The 12934-nt window shown below is 40.7% G+C and overlaps 2 protein-coding genes across 3 annotated transcripts; one reads left to right on the forward strand and one right to left on the reverse strand.

Annotated features, from left to right (window-relative positions):
- The first annotated feature begins 1069 nt into the window (after positions 1–1069).
- Positions 1070–8626, forward strand: LOC126786733 (helicase-like transcription factor CHR28). 2 transcript variants are annotated; one of them, XM_050512652.1, is made up of 13 exons: positions 1070–1367; positions 1848–1929; positions 2089–2616; positions 2754–3994; positions 4432–4503; positions 4852–4929; positions 5012–5894; positions 6085–6215; positions 6380–6601; positions 7235–7849; positions 7951–8160; positions 8286–8438; positions 8494–8626. In XM_050512652.1, the coding sequence occupies exons 1-12, from the start codon at positions 1224–1226 to the stop codon at positions 8388–8390; spliced, it is 4311 nt and encodes a 1436-aa protein (XP_050368609.1). In that variant the 5' UTR covers positions 1070–1223; the 3' UTR covers positions 8391–8438; positions 8494–8626. The 2 variants fall into 2 exon arrangements, with proteins under 2 accessions (XP_050368609.1, XP_050368608.1); XM_050512651.1 differs by having other exon boundaries at positions 8286–8626.
- A 134-nt stretch (positions 8627–8760) lies between these two features.
- LOC126786741 (caffeoylshikimate esterase) lies at positions 8761–10005 on the reverse strand. The gene has a single exon (XM_050512661.1). It carries the CDS (start codon positions 9990–9992, stop codon positions 9021–9023), a length of 972 nt encoding a protein of 323 aa, XP_050368618.1. The 5' UTR covers positions 9993–10005; the 3' UTR covers positions 8761–9020.
- Between the last annotated feature and the right edge of the window lie 2929 nt (positions 10006–12934).

Raw genomic sequence — 12934 nt, forward strand, 5'->3', positions numbered from 1 at the left:
ACTCATTTTAAATGTAAGCATGAGTGCATGACATGCAATCCTTAATTTCTTATTTGGGCCTTGCCCAGTCAGGTAAGTGGAGTAAACTATATTTGGCGCCAAACGCGAAAGTGCGGGTAAGTTGTAGCAGCTGGTTCCTTGTTGTTGCCAGTTGGAACTTTCCCAACATGTTTATGAGAACTTTCACTCTTGCGTTGAATTTACTAGAAAGCTCAGTATTGATGTTACAGTCTTTGTCAACAAGGCCTGTTCCATGTTCCAATCTTTGGCATTATTGTCACCAACGAACCAACCCAAAGCTTCTCCTATAATCCACTCACTTCAAAGAAAAATAACCCCATATACCTCTCTAAAAATAAAATAAGGTAATTTTGAACTAGTTCTTTGCTTCCCTATGAATGCATATCAAAATTAAACTAGTATGATTATTGTTAGATCGTACTTTTCATTGAAAAAGTTATAGTTACGACTCACTGAATTACTGTCAACGTTATAATAAAGATGATATGAATAACTCTTAATCTTTTACATAACAAAATTCCATATAAGGAGTAACGAGCGTGACAATTGCCTTTTGTGCATCTCATTCTTCCAGTTTTAATTAAATTAAATTAAAATTTTGGTCGTAGAGACTTTTCTATTTAATTCTGTCGGATGTTTCTACGACTTCATTAAATTTAAGCGTGACCGACAAGTCGTATATACACGGCAGTAGCGTAGCTAAGTACAAAACCCAATCAGTCATCCTCCTAGTGGGAAACGGGAAAGCGTGACAGACTATGACGATTAATTTTTTAAAATCAATACCGACTTAACCACAAGTACCCGCCAACCAACCGCGAACAAGTCCTTTATATTCCTTATCCTGCGCACCCCATTCTACCCTAAACCCATTCTTAACCTGCGCAGTCCCCAAAACCCAAAAAAAAAAAAAAAAAAAGAGGGAGAGAGACTTCTCCATAATAAAAACGAAAAAGTCGCGTCCAGAACTTTCTCAGAAAAAAAAACCCTCAAAACGATCCCCAATTTCAACCCCCAATTTCGCTCTCAATTTGATAATGCGATTTCAATCTCACCGATCGCAGTCGCCGTCGCATTTTCTGTCATCGCCGGGGTTCGATCACACTAAGGGTTTACGACGCGGCGGAGAAGCCGGAGGAGGTGAAGCTTAGGGTTAGGGTTTGAGTTTTTTTTTTTTTTTTTATAGCTTTGAGTATAGAGTTATGTTGATGGCGGAGGATAGCTCTAATTGGAGTGAAGTACCGGCCGTCGGCGCCGGGGGATTCGCCGGCAACGATCTCGACGACGACGAGGACATGTCGATGGATATCGAGGCGTTTTACCGTCTTCTAGAGGAAGATCCCACGGTAATTCTTCTGAGCTGAATAAATGTGAAGCTTTCGTGTTGATTTTCGGGGTTTGGGTTTATACTTGTGGCACCTGGAATTGTGAGCTTGAAATTGGAATTGTGAGCTTGAAAAATCGTCTGCTTTGGTACTTGAAAGAGTCGGTTTCAGCTACCGATTGGTTGTTGATGCACAGTTTTGATTTTGAGTGTTTTTAGTTTCGAGTCGAAAGGGGTTTAAGTAGTGAGTTGGATGATGCTGATTGAGTACATTGAGATTGAGTTTTTTGATATAGAGGAACTTGGACATTCCTTTCTTGTTTCAGTTTATTGCTACTTGCATTTTTTTTTTGTTACACTGATGCACAATTTCGAGAGAATTATAAGCTTCTTTGGTTCATAGGTTTCATTAGTTTGCTGATTTATAGTGATTTTCGCTAGCGTTTGTGATTAGGGGATTCTTTCGTTTTGTTTTTGCTGAACTTTTGAGTGTCAACTGCAGAGTCTTCCGGAGGATTCATCATTGGGAGGTGGATTGCAAGGTGAAGCAGTTTGCGGTGGTGAGGATACACAGCTCCAGAATGGTTAGTAGCCGTTTTGTGAGAAAACTTTAGTGGATTCTTCCATATGTGGCGTCCTTTTTTTAGGGTTGCTTTGTTGGAGGTCTTTGTTGTTCCTTGTTTAAGGAAATGTAGATTAGTAACTTTTACATTGGATGATTTTTTGGTTGTTTGGTTGATTAGGATCGCAAGTTTTAAAAGTAGAACCATCAGCTGATTCAGTGGGTCCTGGATCATGGCATCCTTCATACAGCTCTGAAGCTTCAGAATCTGGGGTGGGGGGTCCAGGGGGTTCTTTTGATTCTGCTGGTAATCCTGTAATGCTCTTTGACTACAGAGATAGCAAACCAGCAGCATACACTGGGTCTCCTGGTTCATGGCATCCTTCATATATCTCAGAAGCAACAACTTCCGTGGCAGGGGGTCTAAGTGGTTCCTTTGAATCTGGAGGGAACCCTCCAATGGAGTTTGACAGAATACCACCAGCACAGTCTGGCTCTCCAGGGAATGTGTACTCTCCAGGTCTTCAAGACTGGATTTCGTCGGTTCCATACACGGAGACTTACTTTCCTGAGAGAAATGGTGTTTCACACCCCACTTGTAGCACCACTTCTAGTTTTGAAGAAGGACTTGCTAACCATACGATAGACCAAGGAGATCTCAATATCCTCCAGGGGAAAGCAGATGTCTCAGGGAAAGTTGATTTTGAATGTATGTCAATACCTTGAACCATACCGTGGACCTTTTTGCTATGTGTTTGAAGTTTGTTACCAGGTTATTGCATCTATTTAGTTTTGCTATTAAAATTTGAGGTGGAAGCACTAATTTATATATTTTGGTGACTGCAGATTCTTCACAGAGCATTGGGATTGATAACATGGACATGAGTTCCAGACGGTGTACTGCTTTGAGGGAAAACACCACCGAAACCTTGGGACCATCTGAAAATAATTCTTGTACATCTATGGAAATGCCCTTTCTAGATGTAGATATTTGTTCACCACATGTTACTTCTACTGAGTCTACTCTCTGTCAAGATTCTGATCTGTTCAGCGACCATTATACATCTACAGATGGTATGAGCTTAGACAATACATATTTGGCCGACTCCTCACTCCAGCCTAATCCTTATAATTACTACTCTACATTATATCCAAGTAACAAAAAAATGATGACTAATGTGAAGGATGAATCAGTGGAGTTTCCAACTGATAGGTCATGTGCAAGCAGTAAGATAAATATAAATTGTCAGGAGGGAATGGCTGGTTCATATGGCTTTGATTCAACAATGATTGATGCTTCAGATATTACTCGGTGGAATTTTGATTATGGAACTTTTTATGGTACTTCGGCAGTTAGTGGGAATTCTTCATTGGATGCTGACTCTGGTCCTGTTGACAACAAGGCGTCAATCAAGCCTTTGGGTTCTACTAATACTTACGTGTCACGGAGACAAGAATTCACTGGTGTGAAGGATGAAAGCGTCAATGAGTTGGGTGCTCCTAGTTCTGGTATGCCACATGCTTTTTCATTCATGGAAGGCAGTAGAAAACCATCTTACAATGGTGACAGTAGCTTTTTTGACAATGAACCAAGGCTCTCAGGACATGTTAAAGAAGAGACTAAGAAAACTTACTTTCCTGAGGGTAATAATTCTTTATCACATATTAGTGGTGGATCTGTGAATCTAAATGGTTTGGAATATCAGTTGCCAGCTGCCCCGCCATTTGCTTCAAACAAGAATCAAGGTTACAATATGGAGAGACCTGAGGCTAACCGCTCTATGCCTAAAAGCATTGGTTTTCCTCCTTCAAAAGTCAGCCCTGAGTCTATTCATAGTAACTTCTCTGAAAAATCCCCTGCAGAAGACGACTGTGATGTAACCATTATCGAAGATATCAGTGACCCTGCGCCTGCTCATCGCCTTCCTGTGGTTAGCAATAATCGGTACCCTGCATCGATGAATCACCCTCTAGCAGTTGGAAGTAACATTGTTAGTTCACAACAGTCTAATGATCATGACACAGGAGTGGGAGGATTGCGGTTTAGGACAAGGGATGAGCAATTGATCTTGAGGGTAGCATTGCAGGTTTGCTTTCTCTCACCTCAATACTGTTCATCTATGAATGACAGCAGATTTTTTTATCAAATGTTTGATTTGTTAAGCAGCGGCTTTTGTGTGTGTTGGCTCCTTGCTTTCTTAAATATATGATTTATGCCCTAGCTCCTTGTCAAACGCTCAACTGTGTGTTAATTGGCGCCCTCTGTCTTGCATTAGTAACAAATATATGTCGAACTTAAGCTACCTCCATCAATATAGAGGATTCTGCTACTTACTAATAGTTTTTTTAAAACATATTTTACTGTTCTTTTCCTCCTTATCGTTATCATTATAGTTTTGCACTCTTAATCAAAGTGATCTATGACTTATTATATTTAGCAGAGGGTAGTTGGTGGGTATTTCATTGAGAAAAGCTACACCCTGACATGAGAGAAAGCCTCAACCAAATTTGTGATGCATTGCAGGACCTGTCACAGCCCAAGTCAGAAGCTCTTCCGCCAGATGGAGTTTTAACAGTACCTCTCTTACGACATCAGGTTTTCAATTCAACCTTTCATTCTCTTTCTTTAAGTACTATAAAATTAACTATGGAATTTGTGGTTGGCTGTGGTAAAAATATAGGTTATAATAATAAACTGAAATAAATGCTTACAGGCAGAAATATTTGCATTTCCAGTTGAATAGTCCCCCACTCTCCAGGGAGCTGTGGTTTATCTTTTCTCTTAGAGTGTCCACTTTATTGTGCCTCTATCATCCTCGTTTAGATACTATCTACTATGGCTATCCAACTCTTTATGTTCAGATCACCTGCTTTCTCTACGTTTTCGTGCTGGAGTAGAGTTCACCTAATCATTCACCTAATTATTGAATCATGTCCTGTACAGAGGATTGCATTGTCATGGATGGTTCAGAAGGAGACAGCCAGCTTGCATTGTTCTGGAGGAATTCTTGCAGATGATCAGGTTTATACCATCCTTTCAGGAATTTGCCAACACCAATAATTTGTTAGAAAATTGTGCTTGATATCTAATCTTCATTTTGCAGGGATTGGGTAAAACGATATCGACAATAGCTCTCATACTTAAGGAAAGACCTGCTTCTGGAGCCTGTCAAGATGAAAAAAAGTGCAAGCTGGAAACTCTGGATTTGGACAAAGATGATGACATGCTTCTTGAGATTGGCAGAACGAAGCAAGATGATGGTGCTCATTCAAGTGTTTCAAATGAAACTAGCCAGAAGACCTTGACTCAAACAAAGGGAAGGATAGCTTGTGGAACACTCGTTGTGTGCCCCACAAGTGTCTTGCGGCAATGGGCAGAGGAGTTGCATAATAAGGTAACAGAGAAAGGCAAACTCTCGGTCCTAGTGTACCATGGAGGCAATCGAACGAGGGATCCTTCTGAGCTAGCTAAGTATGATGTTGTCCTCACAACATATTCAATTGTCAGCATGGAGGTCCCCAAGCAGCCTCTTGCTGATGGAGAAGACGGGGAGAAAGGAAAGTTTGAGGACCATGATTCTCCTCATATGGGGTTTTTTTCTAAGAAGAGGAAATATCCTGATAATTCCTCAAAGGGTAAGAAGAAATTGGATAATGCAGCACTTGAGTCTCTTGCTAGGCCTCTGGCTAAGGTTGGATGGTTTAGGGTTGTTTTGGATGAAGCCCAGAGTATCAAAAATCACAGAACCCAAGTAGCTAGGGCATGCTGGGGTCTTCGAGCGAAGCGGAGGTGGTGCTTATCAGGGACACCTATCCAGAATGCAATTGATGATCTCTATAGCTACTTCAGATTTCTGAGATATGACCCTTATGCTGTCTACAAGACATTTTGCGCGACAATAAAGGTTCCAATCAGTAAGAATCCAACAAAAGGGTACAGAAAGCTACAAGCTGTTCTGAAGACAATCATGTTACGCCGCACAAAAGGTGAGATCATATAGTAAATTTTTGCTCATGGATGGTGCTTATTCCTTTGAATAAATCAGTAGTGCTTATTTTTATATATTTTTAAAGGTTATACATACGTTTCATGTTAATTGGATATTCTGAGCTCTTTCTGACTATGCATTTTCTCACCCTTGAGTTATGGCCATCTGATGGTAATCATTTTCTGCAGGCACACTTCTTGATGGAGAACCTATCATTAATTTGCCACCAAAGTTAATAGAATTGAAGAGGGTGGAGTTCTCAGATGAAGAACGAGATTTTTACTCCAGGCTAGAGTGCGACTCACGTGCTCAATTCGAAGTACGTCTTTCTTTTGAAGTTACATTGGAGTTTTAAATGCTTTAAGCTCCCTTTTCCCAAAGGAAACAAAGAAATCTTTCATCCAATTACATAATGGATGACTTTATATATAAAATGTGTATTTATATACCTCTTGTCTCACATAAGTATGCTCGTTATCTCAGGAATATGCAGCTGCTGGGACCGTAAAGCAAAATTATGTTAATATTTTGCTGATGCTCTTGAGACTTCGGCAAGCTTGTGACCACCCTCTTCTTGTCCGACGTTATGAATCACAGTCTTTGTGGAAATCATCTATTGAGAAGGCACAAAAGCTTCCGCATGACAAACAAGTTTCCCTTCTGAATTGCTTGGAAGCTTCATTGGCAATTTGTGGTATCTGCAATGTAAGTGTTTATGTTTTTCCTTTTCTGTTGTATGTGGACTTTTGAAATGTGTGCATGTCATTTTGGCTTGGTATACCTCTGTAGCTTTGAACCACTGCAAGGTAGTGTAGTGGATCTTGCCTAGTTGGGTGTGCTCCCCAGCCTGGGTTCGATTCATGAAACTATCAAAAGTGGCCAGGGAGGGGCTGCAATGTCCCTGTAGGAAGATCTTCCCCGACAGATTAGTCCTTGGGCCTAGGAAGCCTTTGGGATACCGTGGGTTTACTAAAAAAAAACCTCTGTAGCTTTGGAGGGCCAGCTGCTTTATGATTTATGACTTAACTTCTGACATAATCAGTAGTGTCATTTACCATATCTCCAATAACTTCTTACCTTTATAATTTACCATCCGGGATCTAGACTTATGTTCTTCCAATGTGTGCTATAGTCCAACCATCACAAGCATAACATACTGTTGTGATGAAGTTTGTTCGGTATAATTAGGTACATGATTGAGTTTGTTCTGGTATAATTAGGTACATGATTTGTTTATGTTGTCTAGTGGATGCAATTGTAGTGACTGTGATGTATATGTGTGAACTTCCCCTACGCTTTAGGTTCTCTCTTCTGACATACTTGTTTACTTTCTATTAGGATGCGCCAGAAGATGCTGTTGTTTCTGAATGTGGTCATGTATTCTGTAGCCAATGCATTGGCGACTATCTCACTGGTGATGACAACAAGTGCCCCAACACAAGTTGCAAAGTTCGACTGAATGTGTCTTCAGTATTCTCTAAAGCCACTTTAAACAGCTCCCTTTCTGACCAACCTAGTCAAAGGGGCATGGGTTCTGAAGTTTTTGATGCTGTAGAGTCTTTCTATGAGGATAGCTCGTACAATTCATCCAAGATTAAGGCCGCGCTTGAGGTTCTCTGCTCGATGTGTAAACCAAAGATTTGTGCTACAGAAAATAGTTGCTTACCGGATAGTGTTGATAACAATGCCAGCTGTTCTACAACTTCTGATATTGATGGGGTTGAGTCGCTTGAGGGTGGTGTTGATGGACAGAACCTGGATGTGGACAAAAGTCCTAAGAAAGTTGAGAAGGTAGTTCGAGAAAAAGCAATAGTCTTTTCACAGTGGACTAGGATGCTGGACTTGCTTGAAGTGTGTCTTAAAACTTCTGGCCTTGAGTATAGAAGACTTGATGGAACAATGTCGGTTGTTGCCAGAGATAAAGCTGTAAAGGATTTTAACACTCTTCCGGAGGTTTGTGGATATTTTAGGATGTGTTCATACGTTTCCAGTTATTAGGAATTGATTAAATCATTTAAGGTGAGGGTTCTGAACATTTAACCTGTTTCATGTAGGTGACTGTAATGATTATGTCTTTGAAAGCTGCCAGTCTTGGTCTAAATATGGTTGCAGCCTGCCATGTACTTCTTTTGGACCTGTGGTGGAACCCTACAACAGAAGATCAAGCAATTGATAGAGCACATCGTATTGGGCAGACTCGTCCTGTTACAGTTTTACGGTTGACTGTGAGAGATACAGTCGAAGATCGTATTTTAGCTCTTCAGGTACTCTTCTTGCATTCTTTTCATTACTTCTACAAGAGGACTAGTCGTAGACTTTTTCTGACTACGGATGAGATTGAATAGAAAATTGGTCGGTATATTACTGTAGTTATGTGGTGTTTTGGCAGAAAAAAAAGAGAGAGATGGTGGCATCTGCATTTGGAGAGGATGAAAGTGGTGGTCGTCAGACTCGCCTAACAGTCGATGATCTCAAGTACCTGTTTATGAAGTGATTAGATAGTTTTCATGGGTTGAACAGATTTGTTCTACTAACAAAAGGGGTTGTCCATAGGTTTGTTTCCGGCTTTTGGCCGCAGAAGAAGTGATACTGGGAAGGTTATCTGACAATAGATCTAGAGAAGGGGTAGCATTGGGCTCTTATAAGCTAGATGATTATGTTAATTGTCCATAGAATCTCACATGGTCCAAGGTTTTTCTTACCAATTTTTTTGCCTTTACAGTTTCTCCATTCTTTCCCTGTACTGGTTGCTCTCCATATTGTATAGGTTGTAGAGTAGTCTAAAGCAATTAAAGATATAAAAGTTCAAAGAGTCTTGTCTCTGTTCACAGTTGTAAATCACAGAGGGTACTTCACCTGGTTCTTTTCTCTCTATTCGGTTGTAAATTTGCCCGACTGTTCTGCAGCAGCGAGGCTTCATGTCCAGCATGCAATTGCCGCATTTGTGCGATAACAGTTGAGATGGTAGGAATCAAAGATTGTTTTGAATGGAAGTGTTGTGTTACTTGATATACAAGTTTGGCAATTTCGATTCAATAGCTGTCCTAAATTCAACAGTCTTACCAATTACTTGAATCATAAGAAAGCAAAGAATTAAGCACAACGCCAATGATAATAATCTGAATCAATCTCTTGCTCTGCATCTCTGGTTCAACCAGGCCAGAATGTCGCCGCGAACGATCTCAACGTTCTGATCAGTCTCCCCAAACAGCAAGGAATGCATCATCCCGTCGTAAATCTTGATCGTCTTGTCCTCACTCTTTGCTTCTTCATACAAAGCCCTGCTCACATTGGGATCAGTCACCACGTCGGCGCTGCCGTGCAGAACAATAAACGGCAGGCTCACATTGCACAGCCTCTGGTTCACGTAGTCCGTCACTCTCAGTAGCTCCACAACTGTGCCCAATCTAGGCTTCCCTCTATACCTGGAAGGGTTCATGTCCGCAATTACCTTTTTCTCCTCGACTTTCACCGATTTTACCATCAGGTCCCCGGTGGGCACAATCGCCAGCGTCGGCAGGAACTTGGCGACGAGCGTCAGAATCTGAGGGATCGGCCACTTCGGCTTGACGTCGTCGGAGATTTTACACATCGGCGCCACCAGAATCGCGCCGTCGAAGGCTCCGGGATCGGCGAAGTGGATCAGAAGACAGATCGCGCCGCCCATTGACTCGCCGTAGAGGAAAGACGGCAGGGTTTGGAAGTCGGGGCTTTGCCGGACGAAGTTGAAGAAGAAGCGGCAGTCGGCGACGACGAGGTCGACGTCGGGGACGAAGGCGCGGAGGCCGTGGGAGCGGCCGTGGGACTCGAGGTCGAGAGCGAAGCAGGCGAAGCCGTGACGGGCGAGGAAGATGGCGGTGGCCTGAAAAGTCCAGCTGATGTCATTGCCGTAGCCGTGGACCATGAAGATGAGGCCACGTGGAGGAGAGAGAAGAGGGAGCCATTGGCGGGTGAAGAGCTTGAGGCCTCTGGGAGTGGTGAAGAAGGCTTTGGAGGATTTGATCCCCTGTGAGTCGTAGTACTCTTGCTCCGGTGTGGTGCCCCAGTAGTGAGGCCATTTCTGGGTTTGGATCAGCGTCGACTCTCCCTCCTTCATTTTCGGAAGCAGAAGAAGAAGACACTCGGCTTTTTTGTTTGCGTCGCTTTGATTTATTCGACTCGGTTCAACCAGGTTCGTGACTCGGTTTTGACTCGGTTTTGTTTTCAATATTATTACTTAATTTATTTAAGTGTACGTATATTACGTGTTTTAAATTGAAGCTTCCGTGCATATAAAGTCTCGTAAATCTTGATTAATAAGATTGTTTCGTATACTTACACACCATGTATTGAAAACATGTAATTATTGCCCTAAGAAGATTACAACACTTTCATAGTGTGGTCTGATTCTCCACTGTGTCTGGATTATCCAGCTAATCTGAGTAATGATGCCAATGTTAGGTTAGGTCATTAGGATTATCCAATTCTTCTTCTTCAAACTTGGCCGCATGATCTTGGTAAAAGCTTCAAAAGTTGTCACATATATATAGTCAATATTATCCGAAGCTACTATTAAGTAATCCCAGACAGATCTTTGGTTTAGAAGCTAGAAAGATTCACTAATACTATCTGGACAAAACTGGTGTCTTCCTTTGCCATCTGTAAAATAATAACCTCTTCTTGAATCGCTCTGGAAACAGATTTAGAGTACCAAACATGCTCTATGCAATAAGACATATAACCACCAATACACTTTAAATCTTACATTTCAATAATAACTAATGTTCTAGAGAATTGCTCGGCTTCATGATAATCGCAAAGTGCAAGGGAGACTCTTCAAGTGGAAGCCCTGGATCATCAAGATGATGATAACTCTCCGACAACCAACTACAAAAGGTAATGTAAGAGCTTGTTCAGTTCTGTTAATTTAATTTTAAGACAGAATTACATAATATAGACAAAATCGTGTATGTAGGCAAGAATGACATGTGATGTGGAGAGACCATGAGAGGCAATCAGAACTCAAAATCTGGTCAGTGCAGAACTTTAGGCACAGTATTTCCATGATATTAATATGCCCTTTTTTGCTACATTGTGGTTTGATATATCAGCTCTACAAAGAAGAATAGTAAGTCTCCCATTTGTTTTTTGTATGGTGATGCAATGAACATTAAAGTTTAGATAATGGCTTAAGCACAATTTGTTTTTGCTGGTTCAACTTCAACCATGTCTACTTTATGATTAACATATATACCCTTGAGGCGAAAATAGGTATAATTAATTCTAATCCACCCCTTCCTCCCTTCTAAAATGTAGTTAACTGGCTTCTGAAAGAGCAATGACATGGATGGTCCTCTTATAAGGTATCAATAGCCCTTGGTTCCTGGAGACGTTACTTTTATAGGCCAAAATCCAAACAATGTAAGCCCTTTCTCCCTCCAACCAACACAAATTTTTCTGCATAAGCTGGTACGGAAGCAATAGATGAGAATTATAAAAATTTGGTTCAACATTGCTAAGATATGAGTCAAAGATTCTCATCACTTGATATTGGTGTCGGATCATCTCGTGTTCTTTTTTCTAATAAGCAAGACAGCTTTTTGCATTTGGTGCTGGGTTTTTAAAACCAATAGCTTCTAAATTGCCTACAGTCCTTCACTCTAGAGACCTGTATGGTAAGATTATCCTAGTGATGGGAGGTGATCAATTCTTAGTTCACCATTTAATTTACATTATGTAGCTACCAGCTAGTTTATTACAATTGTATCTGGCTGGTTTACCACCGAGGAAGCAAGACCAGTCAAGTCCCACTGAATCTATCTCTCAATTATATTGTTTCTGTTTCTGGATTTAGAAGCCTAATGTTTGAATTGCATACACATGTGGACACTACTTCTGATATGTAATGGACTGTGTTGTCTTCTGATTTCTGAATGCTATATAGATCTAAAGGACAGTATGTGCAAGTTCTTCTTATGCAACCTATCCTCTCTGGCTATGTCACTTGGGTTTTAGTGGGTGAAATTAGACACCAATTTTCTTAATTTGTAAAGTTAATGTCGAATTCTATTAGGACAGTACGTTTTATCTCTATTTTGATCATATCCGATCCCTAATTTTTATTAATCATAACCAAACAGGGTTATAGGACATGAGCAGCCGGAGACTTTCAGGACTCAGTGAAGAAAGCTACACGAAGTATGAGTAATTTCTCAGTAGTTTTATGGAATCTTCTTCACTTTGCATATTGATTGCAGAACTGTATTAAAGCACGGGTTGCACAAGAAGAAGATCCACATTACATATACTCTCTCTCTCCCTCACACACACACACACACATGTGGATGCTGGTTATGAGGTAAAACCTAACTAATGAGCGTACTATCCACTAATTTGTACTTCTCTTTCATTGCATAGACCTAATCCCTTTTAGTGGAAATGTAAACACACAAAAAGGGATCAAGGAAAATAGTTGCTTAAGGCAGCAGGTGGACATGATCTATTGGCTGGTAAAAGAAAACTTGGAGTCAATTCTACAAGGAAAATTCCTCACTGGGGATGTACATAGATCTTCTGGTGCTGAAAAGATGCGTGGCTGGGAGAGGGAGGAATGCTTATAGGTACAGCTTTACAGTTAGCCTTAGATAATCTAAGCTGAACCTGCAAATTGTTAACTTGAGTGACAAAATTGTTGTATTTTTGAAGCAGGTGATGAACTTCACGATATAAGCTTGGTCTAAAGTATCTATTACATAGGCCTTCAACAAATACAAATTAAATAAACAGTTTCCACTCATTTTTCAACTAATAAAGTTGGATTCCAAGTCATTGTTCAACCACTAACTCAATTGATTGTTTCTTTCATTCCTGTCATGACCACTTTGGCTTCATCAGATTCAAGAGTCATCACGCACAACTGCACAAGGTTCGCCACAAAATTCCATCTTTCTACTTTGTGATGATGAGATTCTTAAGAGCATGTTGCCTTTTTCTGTTTTATTTATACAACACCACCAATTTGGAATATATACCGCAATGTCCACTTTGTGATATGTTATT

Source organism: Argentina anserina, chromosome 3 (assembly GCF_933775445.1).
Source record: "Argentina anserina chromosome 3, drPotAnse1.1, whole genome shotgun sequence".
In the NCBI taxonomy this organism is placed as follows: domain Eukaryota; kingdom Viridiplantae; phylum Streptophyta; class Magnoliopsida; order Rosales; family Rosaceae; genus Argentina; species Argentina anserina.